Here is a 20,423-nt window from a genome sequence, read left to right as displayed (position 1 = left end):
CTACTAGTGTTGGGTAAATCTGATTCAGATTCACGAATCTGAACGAATCATTGAAATGATTCAATGAATCTGATTCTAGGTTGCAATGATTCATGTATCTCCAAAGATTCATGTATTTCAAAAGATTAATACATCTCGAAATAATCACGAAAATCTAGGAGTTCATGAATCTCAAGGGACTCATACATCTCCAAAGATTCATACAGCTTGCAGCTCAAGCTGCCCAATTATTCTTCTTGGCGTAGCAAACTACGTGGTCATGTCAGCCTATACAGACTTTCGGGACTTCTTGGCAAGTGCCACGCAGCCGAATAGTTTGTTTTGCTACGCGGAGACGGTCCATGCTGAAGATATATGAATTTTGATGATTTTTTGAATCTGTTACATTTATGAATCATTGAAGATTTATTTATCTTTCGAGATTGACGAATCTTTGAATAGTTGATTCGAGATTCGAATCACTCATCACTGAAGATTCATATGAATGAAATTCAACTAAAGATTCATGAAACTCAACACTACAAATTACACGATGTAACGTACAATTTAATGCACCAAATGGTGCAACATAGTAGGCGGCGTCCCCCCCTCCCCTTCAAAACACCGGCCTCGATGTTGATGGATGGCACAAAAATGGTAGGCCACTGTATCTGTGGAATCGGAAAAAGAACATCCCTTCCCTGCATTACCACCCAGCGTTCCGCATAGTTCCTTCCTTCCTTCGGTGAAAACAGTGCCCCCACTCGTGATCGTGCACGGGGCTTCGGGTTTGGCCGTTTGCCATTTGTCGTTTTGCCTCCTTCCCTACCCACCCAACACTGCGCAATCTGTTTCCCTTTCGCTCGCACTCGACTGTTTTCTATCGGCCGCACTGACCATGTCAGCCGCATCGCATCGCATCGCGGTTGCTTTGGTTGCCTCGTCGCCTTGCCCGATAGCCAACACACAGGCCAGCACACGATCAGCGCAGAGCAGCAACCGTGTGTCCGGTCACGGCTTGCCTTCTCCACTAGAAGAGTTTGCGTGTGAGTGTAGTGTGTGCTCGAGAGTGGTAGTGTGTTTCTTTTTTTCGTCGGTTGTTTTGCAGCTGCCTGTCCGTTCGACTCGACACAACCCAAGTGATTTCCATTCATTCGTCCACGTTTGTCCCATCCGCGAGGATCGTCGGTCGTCGCAGAAAAGCAGTGTGTGCGGGCAGTATCTATTTGCGCGCGCGTGTGTGAAAGTGTAAACTGCTAAGAAAAGTGCGTTGATTTATTAGAGAACAAAAACGTTGGCTTGCTTTTGCGTCCAGAACTGTCTGCAGTGCCGAGGAGAGGGATACCGTTTCCGTGTCTGTATTCGATGGAGCTAAAATTAGGTCGTCACTCGTAGAACATCCTCTCCCTGCCGGCTGCCGGTGGTTGTCGTGCAAATCGGCCGCATGATTATTGTGCACCCGTAAACCGAGAACCGGGGGAAAATCTAACGCTTGGTGTGGGTTTAGTGTGTGTGTTTGTGAGTAAGCGAGTGTGTGACCGTTTGTCGCATAAACAGTGAGTGCAACGAACTAGAGTAAAGTTTTTTGTATAAATAAATAAATAAACAACAGACCGCCCAACGATGGATAAGCAGTACGTGCTAAAGAACAACATGTAAGTGCCCGAACGCTTTTGGAAGTGTTGTTTTGGGGGGTTGTTCGCGTTTCGTTCTCTTTACACCGCTGGTACCGTTTCGTTCGTTTTTCCCCCTTTCGTTTTCCCGGCAGCGCACTTTTCCTCGCTTGTTTGCGAATACCGTGCTTGCCAAGAAACACACAACGGACTGTCAATATCGTGTTCTAAACAAAATTTATCATAAATCCAAGTGTGCGCTGATTCTTATAGGACCTATACTGCCATACAATTGCCATAGCGCGCCAAACGAGCGCATTTTCTTGCGTACATTTCCAGAACAATGCCGCAACGCATTCCCTCTTCCCCAAAAGAAGCATCCACGTGACGCATACAAGAAAAAACCCCTAAAAGTGCACGTGGACACGGCGAGTTACCTGGCGAGTATTATTTTTTAAGGGGCTATTTTGTTTTGGTTGTTTTCGGCTCTCCCCCCTCCTTCTTGACAGACAATCAACTTGACCTACTTTACGGCGGTGTGCTTACTGCGCGTCTTTAGGCAGCGGTAGATTTTGAGTGTGACCGTCCGCAACCGGTTTCGCGTCGAGAAGCTGGTTCAGCTGTTGCAGTCGCTGTTATTCGGATTCGGATTTATAGGCTTTTTCTGCGACAGCAGCAGACATTGAACCTAGCCTTCCGTTGGCGTTTGGCTTCCCGTGGGTTTGCATTCGCGTGTGTTCGGTTTTCTAATCTAAGCCATGCTGATGCTGACTGTGACCGGTGGTGACCTTAGACGCAAAACAAAGTTATCGATCGAGCGGGATGGTTGCTGATGGTGGTGCTGATTGCGATCGTTGGGAATGGGAAAATTTCAAAACGGTCCGAGAAGATGGAATTAATTTTATGAATTATTGATTGTAAGCAAAGCTAAAAAAATGTCTTTTTTGTTAGACAACCTTAATCCATTGAGGTAGACCTTCTGCAATTCCCAACTAAAAAAAAGTTGTTGAACCTTGTTTCACCTGCCACACGCAAGATTGCCGAACAGACTTTTAAATCAAACGGCTGGTAATGTGAGAATCGTCTAGATAGAATTCGACACCATAATTGTACACGGCTTACTTCACCCTTTTAAAGCTGGCTACATTTCACATCTGATACAACGCAACACAAAACGCCCATCGAACACACCAATCGAAAGATGCAACTAAATAGCACTCCAGCAGAACCTTCTAGAATTGGATACTCAATAGCCACACTGCCAAATCGAATTGCGCGAATCTTTTCGTACGCAGCTCACTGCGCACCGTGCGTGCGTGTGTGTGTATGTACGTGAGTGCATTTGAAGGAAACAAACATTAATTAGTGTAGCATAACCTAAGCATCGGGCAGGAAGGAGGGTAGGGGTGGTTTGGCGCTGTGTACAGATTGGCTAACGCTATCGGCACTATTTGGTTAACCCGCGGTTCGCTCATGTGTGCCGCGTAATCCTTGATGCGTTACAGTGCGTTAGAATTAGTATAGAGGGTGGGGGAGGGGCGTTGTCGGTATGGTTGGTTGCCTGCGGGTTCTAGGAAATTGCCTGCGTGTAGTAAGCGGGGCCATCGGGGCGTATGCGTCACGTAATCGCCCCGCCTTTTGACAGATCGCTGTGATTTGAGCGTCTGTCACCCGGCTGACAGCGTAGTAAAACCTGTCGGAAGCGGTACTACTAGTTGTCAAAACGTGTTTACGTTTTGTCGGTGACATTTTCATGGCTTCATGGAATGTCACATTTTGAATTGCTAATTTCCGTTAAAAGCTCAGATTAGGTGTTGCTTAAAAACGCGTCTAAATAAATCTTCCAATCGTTTAATGCCTGTACCCGATGGCACAAAAATCCTTCGAGGTCACATGAGTACAAATATGCGCGGTGCAAAACACCCCTCCCGGGTAGGCCCGGGCTCGAAACTAGGTTAGCTACGTTCTAGTGCTGCTGCCACCGGGCTCTCTGCGCGCCGTCGAACTTTGGTTCGGTTCGTTGAGCCGTCTATCCGTGTACGGAGCGCGCTGGGTGTTTCTAACAAAAAAAATATATATCCCCACACCCGTCCACCCATCCGCGTGGCAGCCGACGCTCGCCCATGATGTTGCCACCGACACTGGGCGGCCTTCAAAACTACCACCTTCTCCGGCAGCACAGCTCCTCTCCGTTCCGGAGACAGCTTCCACCACCACGCGCCTATGATGCGCTTATGAAACTAAACATTCGAGCGCAAATTTGACCGTGTGCAGTGTGGAAAACGAGTTAGAAAACTATAAAACCCCTTTGCCGTCACCACCACCATCAGCCTGATCACTTTCGCGATCGCGCGGTCGAGCGGTTCTCGGCACAACAGTTTGCCCAACCCTCCAGCGCCAGTCAAGTGCGCACATTTCACGACTGCACCCCGGCACAGTTTGGTGCAGTTGGTGATGGAAGCTGCGCGCATAGTTGAATGAATCGAACGCAAACGCATTACGAAAGCGGTGCGGTAAGGCATACTTCACACACGCACACACGCGCGCGTGTGTCACACCGTGACTGCTGGAGGTGTGCTGCAGAATCCTCCACTCTACTCCGAAACAAACCGGTGTAAACTTAAACTTGGTATCCCTCCTGTTGGCGAATCTTTTTTCGCGAACGCTCTTAACCCTCGAGGGGCGACGATTCGGTGGAGTTTAGGGGCATGCGCAGGGTTTACGGTACCGGTTCGGTGTACCCTGTTTTTTGCATGTGCACTCTTGCACTCTAGGCTGCTTGGGGCTTGCGAAAAAATGTCCCCCCCAAACCCCATTCCTCTGTCCACCGCCAGTTGTGTCGCTGGGGAACGGGTTCTACGAGCGATCGTTACCCTTGGAGTGTGATCGCGTGTGTGTGTGTGTTTGTCTCTTGCTGCTACTGCTGCTTGGTTGCATTTTATTTTGCCTCTTCACCTGCCTGCCTGGTCGTTTCGTAATCCGCGGTGTTCCGCTAATCGATGCCGATCCGGGTTTCGTGGGACCGTTTGATTTGGTGGAATTGATGATTTTTTTAGCGGCAGCTATAAAAGCAGAACAAAAGCTACGATTTTTGTGATTATGTTGGTGGGGGAATACATTTTGAAGGAGCAGAACATGTTATGATTCATCGTTAATTTATGGTAAACAATTCAACAATATTAATTATGCAAATCACTTTGATGACTTCATTTATAGCTGTTTATATCAATAAGCAAAAATATCAATGAACAACAGACAGAAAAGAGTTATCCTCTTCTCAATGAGGTGCCCTTCTTGAATCCACAATTTGCATAATATCAGGTATTTGAGGGATAAAAAAAAGGATTCGAAAGTACCCATGAAATATGATCGTAAATATGTCTTATATCTGCTAAACTCTATATTTACTATTATCGCCATCGAATCAAATGCTCAACAGTTTAGCAGCTACAGTTTAACCTATCGCGTGCTGTTAATTAGCCAACTGCTCAGCCCCCGTGCCGGAAGCCGAGGCGCAATAGGCTCCGTAGAACATTCGACATTCGCCCCTTCCACGATCTAGGTCAAATGGCAACGCATGGCAGAGGCCGTGTGTAGCATGTTGAGCCGTGTTGCGTGCCAATGCTTAGTGCGCATGGATATATCACTCTCGTGTCTGTCCTACCCGGAAGCGAACTTGAAGGAGATCGTGTTAAGTTGTGTGAATGCGTCCCCCGTCCCCGTCATGATTAGTCCACCTAAGCCGGTGGTGATGAGCCACCTTTTTGTTTGAGGCTTTCCTATTCACAGACGATCGGCCTAAAACCTTTTAGCAGCAAAACTTCTGCCCGCCGCTGTAGCTAAGTGACTGATAAGCTACAAACGCTGCTGTGAGTGTTCGAGCCCAGCCAGGGCAACAACACTTGACTCCGGGTGGTTGGTCACTCTTGGTCGGGCTGATAAAAGCTGCCGGCCCTTTCGGTCTTTGTGTTCGTGCTTCAACCCACCGTAGCACATGACGTCAAGCTGGTCCGAGTAGTGCTGATTTGAATATTGACCTCCTCATCGCAGTGGAGCTGTCGGGCTAGGGCTATCGCTCGGCCATCAATATGCCCTGTGGAATGGAAATTGGAGTGTGTACTCATCACTCACACCGAATGGGGTTAGGATAGGAGCAAGGGGTTTTTAGCAACGCTTCAGAATAATGTCGTTTGCGAGCAGATGAGAATGGCTGGTATCTGAAGCTGTTAATGAGATGCAGCAGCCTCATCATTCCGCATGCGTCGTAGCTGTGCTGTGTAAATAAATTATTAGAAACAGTTTTACATTTTCATCTCATTAAGCAAAAATCCACTGAAACGTATTGAAAATCAAGTTCGATGCACTTCAGCTGATTGACGGCCTTAAGGAATGTGTTTACAATCTCGTAGAAACTGTTAGTGGTTGTGTGGAATTGAAATGTAAGGTTGTTAACTGGCACCAGAGCAATGATTGCATAGAAGGTGGTTCAGTTCTCGGTTTGTTAGAAACACTGACTGTTCATTATTTACAACCCACCCAGTTGTCGTGGTTGAGGGTGCAGGAAGCTAAACCCACACGTGATGGAAATACCTACTTCCTAACCAATAATCTCCAAAACCCTGAAATTATCAAATCTACCCCATTACAGGGAGCTACGCGGGTATGTGAAGGATACCCTTATCGCCTTGCTCAAAGGTCGGTAATTCCAATTTTCGGTAACATCTACGTCACAGTCACAAGGGGTGTGATTTGGGCAAGGTACTCGTTGGAGGCAGGAAGTAGACGGAACTCTCTTATCATTAAATTCCAATGGAGGTTATAGTTGGGAGGTTTCTATAATTCGCTATGAAGGGTAACCTTACGTGGAGAAGGTTGCTTAGGATGCAATGGCATTAGTGGATAAAGCTCATATCTCCATCCAGCAGATAATATTGAACTACTAACGGTATAAGCGACTCAAAACGTCGCAGTTTAGCCACAACCAGAGGCTACAATCACAAAATTCAAAGCTCACGTCCTACCCGTTCCTTGATAGGTTGTTGATCCTTTCGGTAGTGATTGGTGTACACCGTGAGGGAATCAAAATATTTACAAAAACTACGCACCGCATCAGCGATAACAACGTCTCAAGGCTGTGTTGCGCATCAGGAAAGAGATGTCTAAAAAGATTCATAGTAAACAGTTTTTGCCTTTCCAATCCATCCGTCTCAATCATTTGTGCGTTAGCTTAGTTCTGTTCTTTTGTGTCTGAGTGTGATTCAGATAACTTAAAAAGAAACAGAACACATAACAGGGCATCGGCTTGAAACACATGCTCGCACAGCTTAACACGCCGAACAGTTGTTGAGGATGGCCGCCGCCTGGTACTCGGATTCCTTATCAGTGTAAAGTCCATTCGAACTCCAAAGTCCAAACGCGACCTTTTGCTTCTCGCTGGACGCTTTACAGCAGAGGGGGTGCTACATTTTTCAAACAACACCCCGTTCCCATTTCGGTGAAGGGAGCTCACACTGAGGGTGGATTGATGCAGGTCTAGCGATAAGGAGCAGCGGTTGAAATTGACTGCAAATTTGCTGCACTTTTGTTGGGCGTTCGCTTGTCTTGTCGCAGTAATACGACCAATACTTAGACAAACGTGTAGAACGAGTCTCCGCGTTTGAAGAGCTGAATGTTGATAAGGTGACCAACCTCTTAGTTGGAGAATCATTAGACTTTGAAAAATTACAACTCGGCATGGGCGTGGAGGTAGTTGTTCCTCGTGTCGCTCCCTTGGAACCATTGCGTCAATTCTTACGCAACGGAGCGGGTTCAGCATCTTAAGTGGCGTTCGCCGACCGGGGATCACGGAGCACCGTTTTGAAATTGCTAATAAGTTCCTGCGGGAGCTAACAAGCGTTATGCCACTGGTCCGTGTAGCAGTTTTGGTACGTGACATTTAATTGAACAGTTAAAACGAAGTTTGCTCAATGCTACCTCCATCGGGGATAGCAAACAAATGATGAGAAATCTTCCAAATAAACGTTGAAACACATGGTGTCTACCGATTTACCTTCAAGCTTCCTGATTTGCATGTTTGCTTGTTAAAGTTTTTTTTTATACTACGACATTCGCTAGACGCTATTTACCGACCAAATTTAAATAATTGTAGATGATTCATACATCGGCAATTGCTTTGTGGGTTGTCCAATTTACTTAGCGGTACAGCTGTTCGAGTGCTGACAAGGCACATTTGACGAATTGAACTTCGTGAGAGCTTTTTTTTCTTCTTTCTTCTCGCTTTAAATTAGTTGACACTGTATGGTTTATCGACACGCGATGGTGACGTTTGAAGCAATGAAATTGATTTTTAATATCATTGTGTAGAGTCGATTTCTTTCTTTTCGATTTCTGGCTTTGGATTATTTGCTGGATTGTTCTTTGCGTTAAAACAATCTCTATAATAACTATTTCCTGATTTTGTTTCGATGTTTGAATTTTAGATAGCACAAAGAAGATGATTTGAAAGTCAATTTATAAAAGAAAAAATAATAAAAACATTGAAAGGAATATTTTTTAAATATCTAATTAAGAATCATTTAAATGCAACAAATGCAGAAAACATTTTCCTATCTTGTACAAATTTCCACATTTTTTTTGCACATTATATTTTTTTTTTGCATATTGGAGGATAATGTCTATTTCAAAAAATCTAGTTTAAATAAGATTTAAAATTTGAGATCAATTGATCACATCGAGCTCTTGAGTATTTAGCGGACAGAAATTCGGGTCTGAACATTTCAAAATCAATTTCTTATCGTTAGCATTATCGCTAAACTGAGACAAGCATTATCTTTTAGCTTTCGTTCCTTGGAGCTTGATAATGAGACACATACAGTCAAAACATGTAATTCCCTAGACATTTTTAGAAATTATATTTTATTTAAAGGATGTCTATTCTACAACGAAAAGGACGAGCTCAACCTTTACTTTCAAAAGCCCTTCATTAAAAAAGCACTTGTTGCATGCTTTGGCAAACTTGTTTGCAAGCCTCACCCGCATGCAATAATGCATCATCATCGCCATGGAGATCGACTAGGGCAGGTTTTTTAATCTCTCCCTCTCTTAGCAAGCGTTTGCCGCTCACGCTCCGCTCACTTGTACTTCCTACAAAAGGGTGCGTGTCTAACCTTTACCGTGCTGCCGTGCCGCTGTGTTGGTTCTGCTGTACTACTCCTCGCCTCGCCACCTCTCCTCTCCTGTAGCAGACGGAAGGGTGGCCAAGCTAGGGGTGAGGGTGTAAGAGCAAAACGGGCAGCCGCAGCTGGAAACAAAGAATGAAACAGCTTCGATTGCATGATGACGGATGGTGGATGGAGGGTGGTTAGGCGCTGAAGGTTGCGGTCGGTAAGGCAAACCCTCCCTTTTGCACTTCCCCCGACCCGAAGGTACACATCGGATCGTACCAATACAGTCGCACTCGAGGGCAGGGGCTCCGTGACTGTGTGTATTTGTGTCTATGGGGAGGGTTTTGGAGGACGTACGCAGCGATTCACTGGCGTCTCCATCGTCTTCTTCCACCGCCATCCGCACACCGCTCATCCACCGTCTGGCGTTTGCACACAGACACACAGCCACGTGTACGTGTGGTCGTGTGTGCGCGTATATCGTGGATTTTTGCTTCCCACTTCGGTGCGCAACGAGCCGGAGCGGTGCGTTCGAGTCAATCGTTCTTTAGCGCCCCGCGGGACACAGAGCACACAGCGAGACCTGCGTGTCCGGGCGTGCCTTCCGTAGACACAGAGTTTGCGCTTTGTCTGGCCGTGCGTGCGTGCACTACACGAAACAGCCAGCCGCAATTTGCAGTGCGAGTGGAAAATCGCGAAAAAGAAGTGACCCAAACTCCACACACACACACACGGATTGAGAAAGATCACGACGCGTGCGTGAATCACTGTGTGCGAATACGAGGCGTGAAAGTGCACACGGTGCAGTGCTCGCCACCGTCTCAGTGAGAGGAAATTGAAGCTTGCCTCACAGTACCGGAAGTGCGATTCAATACTCACCGCAGGCGGTAGGAAAAGTAGCGAAAGATAAAACCCGTCGCTGGCGCGAGTGAGAGTGGTTTGATTGCTCAGAAGAAAAAAAGAGGGGGAAAAGGCAGGAAAGAGAAAGGAAAAAATAGGCACAGTGTGGAAAGTGCAGCGTATGAAAGTTCCACTGCAGGTGAAGCGAAATTGCATCCGCAAAGTGGTTGGGGTTTGTTTTTGTGTGGTGACTTACGACGCGAATCTGTGACGCGATCAGTGCGATCTGTGTGGGGCGAAAAGGCTCCGACAAACACAATTGAATAGCAAAACACACAGATTATCAAAACCGCAACCCACCCCGTACGTCACAGTGACACTAGAACAGTTAGTGGTTAGGGTAAAGCGCGTGCGCGTAAGCGAGGAGACAGCAAAGGAAAGTGAAGCAACTTCCCTGCGTTTTGCGTGATAAGCAAGAGTGCATCGTAATAAGATTGCGTTACGGTGATCGTTAGTTTTGCGCGTTTGCTGCCGCTTCTGTGGTCGTCTTTTTCTAGCTCCGGCGCGTTTGCCAGCAGATATACAAAGAAAGCGCCACCAGAGGGAAAACGAACGTCCAACACAACGAACGAAACGAACGGTCGGTTGAGAACGAACACGCGCGTTAAAACACAGCCCAACAGACACAACCCAACAAAGCTTCCAACATGGCGGAAGCGATCGACCTTGCCGGTGGTAGCAGCGGTCTCACTAACAATCTGCTCGATGATAACAATAGGAAAAATGGTTCGGTGCGGGTGCAGATCGTACCGTCGCAGCCGAAGACGCTCTCCCATCTGCCGACCCGGCCCCCCGTCGATCTGGCCTTCCACAATCTTTCGTACCGGGTCAAGGAAGGACGTCGCAACAGTAAGTAGACGTGTGAAGTGTTTTTTTATTTTATTATATTTGTTATTTTCCCCCCTTGCTTCTTTATGTGTAACGCATTCGTAAGAATACACGCGGCATACTTCCTGGTTGGTACGTGGCTTGAGAAAACATTGTGAATACAAGTTGTCTGCAAGAAGCACTGATCAACTCTCGTGGTCAGTACGGCTGTTGAATGGATATGTTCAGCTTTCAGCTTGATGAATTCGCAGCGACCCGCTGGTCTAATCGGCAGACGCATCAGCTCTATAGCATTGCCGTTCGTACAAGGATTGATTCTTGTTCAGATATCGTATCTGATCTTTGTTAATTCCATCATTTTCGATCATCTTTGCAATGTTAAATGAAAACATCAAGCCTTTACAAAAACAAACACATTGCTGCTTGCATTTTAATGATCAAAAACAACATAATATTCCCAGGAACCCCACATTTGTTTGTGGATACAAACATCTCACGCAATTTGCATGCGCATCGATTATAAAGTCGATCACATTACGATCGTACGATGTTGTGTGGGGATTTTTCTGACACACCGGTTAGAAGAAGCAACTGTGTGTGTTTGCTCGCTAGCAACTTATTTGCAAACGATTCAAGTAAAACTGGAAGGAAAGAGTGTGTGAGAGAGCTAAAAACCAGCCAGCAGAAAAAAAAATATCCGGCTTTTGACGATTTGGCACCGGTTTGCCACTTACGGAAGGGTGGTGAAGGTTATACAATGAAGTAATCATGTTAGATATTGTTTTGGCTCTTTATTTGCTGGTTTGTTATCGCTATTTTAACAAACTGATTAAGCATGACGTTTAACGATAAAGCATTATCAGCTTAATGTTGGTGACGAAAATCCACCCTTTCGTTCGGGGAGCAACCTTGATATTATCGCTTTTCCTTCGCAGTTTTACCACCTTAAAAGAAAAAATAGCAACATGACATTTCAAAGAAGTGAATGGAAAAAAAAGACATTAAACGTATGGCTACACCATACATTTTACACATCAATTACAGCAATGTACCTTCACCGAAAAAAGAAAAATCAAGTTACGTTACTTTATCTCGTTAACCTCGTGCTTTACATTTAAGAGCGTCCGCTCGGTGCTGTAGGGCCATTAAGCGAAAGCTTACCCTGCAAGTCGCAGAAAAACAAACAATTAATGCACGATCTTGCAGCAGCAGGCTGTGTATGCTATCATGATCGCACACGCGTGGCTATTAGCTGACCTTATCCCTATCATTTTAGCTCCTTTTGTGCGCGCGCCACGTGATACGGACAGACGCAGTCACCCGGACTCAATCCGGAAGTGGAAGATCGATCAGCCCAAACAGTCAACCGTCCAACAGCAGTCACGTGTGCCAGTGGGGTCAAGACAGAGGCACACCTTCCATTTTCGCAACGCAAGAGTGCATGAGTGATTGTTTTTATACCAGCCTCACACTTGTCAACCGGTTGGTGGCGTCTAATTAGACCCGTGGTTTGCGTTCCTCGGCTGATCCCTTAACGCGGAGGTTATGGCTCGCGTGGGGACCAGTTTTAATGTGCAAACGACCTTTGAGATCTGGCTAATGGTCGTGCAGGTGGATGCTCTTGGTGAAGCAGTTTTGATGGGCTGCTGTGTTGGCAAATCTACATACCACAACCTTCAGCCTTGGGCATTGGGTAAGGTGCGTTGGGTGATCATGCGAAAAGAGACGTGTCAGCGAAGATAGGAGCTTTTATGGGAACGGTTGATGAAGAGTGTATATACATTTCAAAGTAGGATAAAATATGATAATGTCTCTGCTTGGCTCTTGAGAACAAATTACTTTTCGTGCAATGACTAAGTTGTTGCAAAACTAACATAGGACATACATCGCAGTACTTTTCATAACAACTTAACTCTAATAGTGATTTCATTAGTAATTTAACTTAAAATAGAGTTGCTTCGATTATATGAATGAAAATATCTTAAATGATAAGAAAAAGAGAATACTTTTCTAAAACCTTGACCGATCACTGTTTGTAGTAGTGACTCATGTGAGAGCTCTTCTCAATTGCAAACAATTAACTAGCTAACTCAACATGATTCCTCCCAAATGATCACGCATTCTAAATGGTGAGAATATTTCACTCTTTTAGCGTTACACCTGTTCTTGCTCGAAACAATCGCACCGTTTGCGTCATATCAGTTTCCCTCGAATTGGAATTTTGAAATACTAATGCTGATAGACATGAAATGTTAATTAGAATGGAATTAGAAATGAACACCTTCAGCCATTGTTAATTGTAACGATAGGCTTCTCCAAAAATCTTAGTAAATTGCAATGGTAGCGCCATTTGGAAGTAGGACTTTAACCTTCCTCTAGTAGCTTGTGCCGATTTCACTCAAAAAGAACAGCACAACAAGAAACCGATGCATTTTTGCCCCTTGTCCCCTACAAACACTGTACGCATCGATCCGGCTACATTGAGTCACTGTTTGAGCTCAAGGCAACGATCGGTCAAAGTTTTTCTTTGTGAGCGGGTGTGATCGTACTGTACCATGAAACTGATACCGGGGCGGACGATGAGTAATCCTGTATTGTCCGGGTTGTGGATGTTTTGTAAATGTAAATGAAAGCAATCTAGCGTACTTTGGAACCTCGTTGTAGTACTGTGCTGTAAAAAGCAACTACCTTCTTTGTAAAACTGTATGGAACTTTCAAATTTGCACTTGGACATTACGGACGACGGAGATCAACCCTCAAAAGGGAGTAAGATAATAAGCCACACTGGGCATACACTTATCATGGGCACCCAATCGGCGTGAGATCGATTGGCGCCCAATCGGCGTGACATCGATTGCTTTTTGGGGAGCACCGTGGCTTTGTTTCGTTCGGCATCTTATCGACCGGAGATGGAATGAATGCAACGATAAGGGCGAACGGTGGCCTGATGTTTTGTGACCCAGCAGCTTAGCTTCCACGGCCACAGCCAATCGTTTCGAAACGGTGTGTGACGATTTCAATTTATGTAAGCAAACACGTTTGCAATGGATTTTAAAACAACGATATCAGAGCTAGTTACGCTTGGAGCAAAATTATGGGAACGCTTGTTAGAGGAAAATGAGGGCATACAAAAAATCAATACTAATGATAGCCCCACGATGAGATCACCAAGCAATCGAAGCAAAGTTCACGCGAGGTTAATAGTTATTTAATAGCATCCGGATGCCTGATTGTTGATAGAGTGTGGCGTAAACTACACGACTACTCAAAAACTAGGATGAACTGCGTTTTGGAATATAATTAAAACATAAAACCACGCATCTCCTGCGGTGCATCAATTCCGGCTTGTTTATCCAACTAATCGGCTGGCTCTAAATGACCGATCGTCTCGATCGATGTGTCGATTGTTGCTGTATCGTTGTATTTCTTTTTTAGAACGATCTGTTGTGTAGATATCATTAATTAGTTGCATCACTGATGGAGATGATCATGCGTTGTTGCTGAAGCTTTTTTAATTACTTACTGTATGATTTTGATAGGCGGTTGGGAACGAAAACAACCGTGGATGTACAACAGGTTTAGACCTTTATTATATACAGTGAGACGTAAAAATCGTTCATATGAATTTTCCAGACTACGTTCTAAAATGAAAGATACACTCGGCTTGTCCTGTTAAGAGTCTATTAAGAACCGGTTCTAGGTTTGATGTTTCCAGTGTGTTGTTTATAACTTTAGCCATACTTCTGATTCTTTTCTGCTTCTTTTCTGCAAACCACTTTCAACTAAAACAAACGGTGACTCCCGTATCCAGTTTTTAATGCCAATGTAACGAGAAATATGTTGTTCGGTGAACGGAATAAACCATATCCACCTAACCTTGATGCGCGGGGTACTATTTCGCGGAAATTCCCTTTTTTCCGCGAGATTATCTCTACCACAAACAAACAGCTCCTGCATTTTAAATAAACCGGCTTCCAGGTTCAGGTGCGTGTGTGTCATTGTCAACAGCGAAGTTTGCTGCCTGAGCTCCTACTCAGTTGGGCATTTAACCGGTTTTACGGGTTGTAGTTGTCCGGTTGCCAAAAACTTAACATCTCCAACGTCGCTCATATTTATATTGCGGCTAGGTTTATTTCCCTTTCGGACGGAGTACGGCTTGAAGATGTTGGAATCTGTATGTATACCTTTTTTTTTTTTAGATCCCAACGTACCAACAGCGGTCACCGAAATTGACCTTGCCATTCCACAAACATACAAGCCGGTACGGTGACGGTAGAACACGCTGCTCGAATCAGTCGCCAGAGTTTTGAATTCGATCAAACGGGCAAGGGAAGATGGACCGAATGTGTGTAGCTTTTTTCTCTTTCTTCTGTTGTTCGTGCTGCGGTAAAGAATGTTGAATTCCAATTTAACCTCTACTGCTCTGCCTTCTCCGTCCAGTGAGACGGTATATGCAAATTATTTACGAACACCAACCATCCATCTCGGTCGTGCTCGTCATTTTGTTTGATGATGGTTGAGAGACGTGTGCTGATGGCGTTGAGGCCATGGTTGATAACACCTGGAAAGTTCGGGGATATATGCCTTCTATAGGATGATGCGAATATCATCGTTTTTAATTTTCGCCCCATGCGTGCCTATATTGTTGTGCCAATTAGTACCTCAATGTCACCAGGATGTCATCAAAATGGACTTGCCTTGTTGGCGGCAACAAAATCAGTTGATAAAACAAAGTTACTTTTAAGTCTTTTTTATTTCTTGGGTTCCAGACAAACGATCGCAGGTTAGTTGTTTGCATAGCGAGCAGGCGATGTTTGTGTAGCGATGCACACTGGCAGCAGGCCTGCAGATCAATACTGGCTCAATTATTAATGTGGGAAAATTGTCTGAACCTTACCGAAGCGTTTGAGCGTGGTTCCCAATCGTGTGTGTTGGGAATTTTGCCTTCGTTTTACCTCGAACATTTACAACTCGGTGCATAATTTACCTTCACTAACTGCATGTTGATTGCTGGGATTGTTTGAAATAGCTTTTTGCACACCGCTGCTGATGTTTGTGCTGGTGAAATTGATGCGCAAAGTTTCGCACGTAACATATGTAACACTTCGCGGAGGTTGACGTGGCTAACGGCTTGTAACGTAGCTGTTATTGAAATCATTCGTTCTAGCATGTGACGTTTGATTTTCACCAACAGATGGAAAAACCTTGCCCCGTTCGCTGAGACCTTCCAAGGGGCGTCAATTAAGTGCGGCCTCCAGCGCAAACCAGATCGACGCCAGTGCTGTACCGTGCACATTCTCGCGATCCTTTAGCTTGGGTTCACCACGGTATCGAACGAGGGGTAGTAATTAGTGTGCTTTTGCTGGACCTGACTACTAGCAGAAGGGAGGAAAGATGGCAGCAATCCAATCACTATTTAATCACGCTGATTCTGAGAATTTCCTGTGCGGAGATATATCCGCCATTGGGTTTCGAGCGTGGTTGTTGCGAAGTGTAAGGGTATTTATTGATGACGATGACTTGTGCTTGGGATATTGAGCAGTGACACTAACGCGCATCCAACTTATGTCAATGAAAATATCAGACATGTTGCGAAAACTGTTCTACACCTTGAAGAAATGTGAAGGCTTCTTTGTTTATATTGCAGACGTTACAATTGCGGCAGGTGTCACATGAGGTCAGGTTAACGTAGAAACCCGTTTCGAATGGTACGTTTACCTGTTCCTCAGATTAGCGTAATAAAATTAGCATGGATAAACTTCCTTATTGAATGCTCTTAAGATTGTATTTGTATTGTTTTATTCACGCATACCTTGTTCTTTTTATCTATAGATGTGAAGACCATCCTGAAGGAGGTGAGTGGCAAGCTTCGCTCCGGCGAGCTGACCGCCATCATGGGACCGTCCGGTGCTGGCAAGAGTACGCTCCTGAACATCCTTTCAGGCTACAAGTAAGTACCGTGAAACATACTTTCCTTTTCTGCAACATGTTTCAACAACAATTACGCTCTCCCTTCCAACCCAAGGACAACGAACATCGATGGATCGATTACGATGAATGGCAAGGAGCGCAACTTGAGCCAGTTCCGCAAGCTTTCCGCCTACATCATGCAGGACAATCAGCTGCACGCTAACTTGACCGTGGAGGAAGCAATGAACGTGGCCGCCAGCTTGAAACTCAGCCAGAAGGTGGAGAAGAGCGAGAAGCAGCATGTGGTAAGTGGAGCATCGTATCTCTGCGCGACCCAGTGGTGAACGTATCATTGATTACCATTTTTGGTTTGCAGATCAAGGAGATTCTGGAAACACTCGGTCTCGAGGAGCATCGCCCAACGTTGACCCGCAACCTGTCCGGTGGGCAGCAGAAGCGTCTCTCGATTGCGCTGGAGCTCGTCAACAATCCGCCGATCATGTTCTTCGACGAACCAACGTCCGGCCTGGACAGCTCGACCTGCTTCCAGTGCGTGAGTTTGCTCAAGTTTTTGGCCCGCGGTGGCCGCACCATCATCTGCACGATCCATCAACCGTCGGCCCGTCTGTTCGAGATGTTCGACCAGCTGTACACGCTATCGGACGGGCAGTGCGTGTACCAGGGCAGCACGCGACAGCTGGTCCCGTTCCTGGGCACGCTCGATCTCGAGTGTCCGTCCTACCACAATCCGGCCAGTTACGTTATCGAGGTGTCGTGCGGTGAGCATGGCGATCATACGCGCAAGCTGGTGAACGCGATCGAGAACGGGAAGAAGGATATTCGCAGCGAGCTCGATTTCCCGGCCCAGAAGAACAAGAAGAACGAAAATGCGGCCAACGGAAATGCTAACCTGAAGGTGAACTACGAGCGCATGAATGGTGGCGCGAACAAGTACGCGGACAATCTGAATCTGGGCGGCAATGGGCTGCTGCCACCGTCGATGGTGAACGATATTGCGAAGGAGACGGAAACGATCAAGATTGCCGTCGAGCCGGATCGGGAGCCGGAAGTGAATAGTGCGCTGCTGCCGGTGGAGGGTGCGACTGACATTGACCATTCTCCGGAGCGATATCCGACGTCGGAGTTCCATCAGTTTTGGGTGGTGCTTAAGCGAACGCTGCTTTTCAGCAGACGTGACTGGGTGAGTTGGATCTCTTTATTTGTGGAAATTAATCATAATCGAATAATCTTATAATGTCGTTGATGTCATCTTTTACAGACTCTTATGTACTTGCGTTTGTTTGCACACATCCTGGTGGGTTTCCTGATCGGCACACTGTACTACGACATCGGCAACGACGGCGCTAAGGTGCTCAGTAATCTTGGATTCCTGTTCTTCAACATGCTGTTCCTGATGTACACGTCCATGACAATCACGATTCTTTCATGTAAGTTGTATCCTCATCGGTTCGAGATGCGTTGATTGACCCCAATGATCTTCTCTTTGCAGTCCCTCTCGAGATGCCGGTACTGTTAAAGGAGAACTTTAATCGATGGTATTCACTACGATCGTACTATCTCGCCATCACCGTCTCGGACATACCATTCCAGGTAAGCTAGAGCATCTGTTCCCACACCGCAAGGCACACGGTATCTAACAAAACTTGTTTATACAATTCTAGACCATCTTCTGCGTGTTCTACGTTTCGATCGTCTACTACTTCACGTCGCAACCGCTCGAGTGGTTCCGGTTCGCCATGTTCCTGGGCTCGTGCTTGCTCATCTCGTTCGTGGCGCAAAGTGTCGGTCTCGTCGTCGGTGCTGCAATGAACGTGCAGAACGGTGTCTTCCTGGCCCCGGTCATGTCCGTACCATTCCTGCTCTTCTCCGGCTTCTTCGTGTCCTTCGATGCCATTCCGATCTACCTACGGTGGATCACCTATCTGTCCTACATTCGTTACGGTTTTGAGGGAACTGCTCTGGCCACCTACTCGTACGGTCGTGAAAAACTCAAGTGTCACCAGGTGTATTGTCATTTCAAGTCGCCCACGACCACGCTCGAGGAGCTCGACATGCTGGACGCTAACTTCACGCTCGACATTGTGGCGCTAATCGTCATTTTTGTGGTGCTGCGAGTTGCTGCCTTCCTGTTCCTGCGCTGGAAGTTGAAGACCACCAGATAAATCGGATGGACCAGAACGATCGGCCGTCATAGGCCGTGATGTTTTGTTTTTGTGTAACGTTAACATTTTATGAAGAGAGCTTCGGTGCAATTGTTGTACCGTTCTCTTCCAGATCCACCCGATACCATCGTCGTAGCGTAAGCCAAAGTAGCGTTTAATGTTTTTTCAAGTTCTTCTTTTACTGTACCAAAAAACAAAAACAAAATAATCCAAACAGACAAGCAAAATAGAAGGAGCAAAACACCGTGGACTAATGGGAATTTAACCCAGTTTGTCAATGGTTTAAAGAACGTAAGAAAAGCCAATCTAAAGACGGAATTTAGCTCAGATAACTTTCAAACACAAATCGAAACATATCAGAACTCTTAATATCAACCACTACGAGGAACGCTCGTATCGAGGAAAAATATAGCCACAAAAATTGCCACAAGATCACCTTATTGGGTGCCTTTCTCGCTAGGTTGTGTGGCGTTCTACACCAACATGGTCCCAGTCCTGTCCAAGAAAAAAAAATGGGAAACTTTTGGAGCGTTTTTATCGATCAAGTTTTTTACAAGGTTTATCTTTTTTGCATACAGACTTTTACCGATTAGGCTAAGCCGCACCGTACCGTGCGAGGGAAGCATTGCATTAGCTGATAGAGGAATGGGATTTCTTTCTATAAACGATATTGTGACAAGAGTAAAAAGTATACATAAGCTGAGTGCATCGTGCAGTTGGAAGAGGTTGTAAAACAAAAAAACAGTCTAAATGTGATAACATTTTAACGAAAAAGCAATTACATGATCAACAAGCATGTTTGACCAAGTGCAATTAGTTAACGAGGAGTAACATAAACAAGTGCAGAAAATGAATTATAAATGGAATAAAAAGGATACAAATGGTTTTTTGAAAATAACGTTGGCCATTTAGAATTATTTTCGACGCGAAAGAAATAATTTGTAGGAATCTTATTCGTAGCAGTTTGATGATGACAGTTTGGACGTTGTATTTAACTCGGAGGGTTATTTTTATTAAGAATTGAAAAAAAACTGCAGTTCATACAAATTAATATCTACGATCTAATTTTGATCGTTTTTTTTGCATATTGCGATCTATATTTTTAAAAGAAAGGCGCATAAAATTATAAGTTGGTGTGAAATCGATTCGGTTTTGTATTAAATCTACTCTCACATTTCAATATTTAATTATACGTTTTACTATTTTTTACATCGAACATAAGCAATTCTTTGCTGGAATGATGTTTCTACTTTGAGGCAATTTTTTTAGGAATTGAATCTTTCGATTTTTCTGCAATTATTTACGGATTTGAACCTCTACACTCATTTTCAAGCCTTTGCAGAGTCTTGTATTTTAATGTTTTGACAAAATCGTTACAAAGCGCAAATCGTTACAAAACGCTATCTGTAGATTATTTTCATTTATTTGTGGAGTCAACAGATTAGAATCCCTTGCACATATTTATAGAGTAGAATCTTTTCTCCTCTACGCTTATTGTAATATATTTTTAGAACCCATATTCTGCTGAAAATACATCAAACACTTGTTTTGAACCAAATTATTTTTATTTTCGACCGAACATATTTTAACCAAAAACATTTTTCTGAAAGCCTATTTAGACTAAACAACTAAACAACGAACAAACAAGGTAGATTTTTTTAAATAAAATTTGAAAAATAAATTGTGGAATCAATTATTCAGTAAAAAGAAAAGGCCCAGATTAATGCATCAACTCTTTTTCATGCATCATTAATCATATAAGGATTTTCTATTCATCTATAAATAATCTTCCGTTGTACTAAATAGTTGTTCATCCCTGGCTAAAGCTCATGACCGATGTGAGTCCA

At 44.8% G+C, this 20,423-nt stretch overlaps 1 protein-coding gene across 2 annotated transcripts; it reads left to right on the top strand.

The window, feature by feature from the left end:
* The first annotated feature begins 978 nt into the window (after positions 1–978).
* LOC120900241 (ATP-binding cassette sub-family G member 4) lies at positions 979–19,474 on the top strand. Of its 2 annotated transcripts, XM_040306986.1 has the most exons (8): positions 979–1,634; positions 10,374–10,504; positions 16,316–16,433; positions 16,509–16,698; positions 16,770–17,594; positions 17,673–17,841; positions 17,904–18,004; positions 18,076–19,474. In XM_040306986.1, exons 1-8 carry the CDS (start codon positions 1,603–1,605, stop codon positions 18,574–18,576), a joined length of 2,067 nt encoding a protein of 688 aa, XP_040162920.1. In that variant the 5' UTR covers positions 979–1,602; the 3' UTR covers positions 18,577–19,474. The 2 variants fall into 2 exon arrangements, with proteins under 2 accessions (XP_040162920.1, XP_040162919.1); XM_040306985.1 differs by lacking the exon at positions 979–1,634 and having other exon boundaries at positions 9,292–10,504.
* The last annotated feature ends 949 nt before the right edge of the window (positions 19,475–20,423 follow it).

Source organism: Anopheles arabiensis, chromosome 3 (genome assembly GCF_016920715.1).
Source record: "Anopheles arabiensis isolate DONGOLA chromosome 3, AaraD3, whole genome shotgun sequence".
NCBI classification, from domain to species: Eukaryota; Metazoa; Arthropoda; class Insecta; order Diptera; family Culicidae; genus Anopheles; species Anopheles arabiensis.
This window is presented reverse-complemented; position numbering and strand designations above follow the sequence as displayed.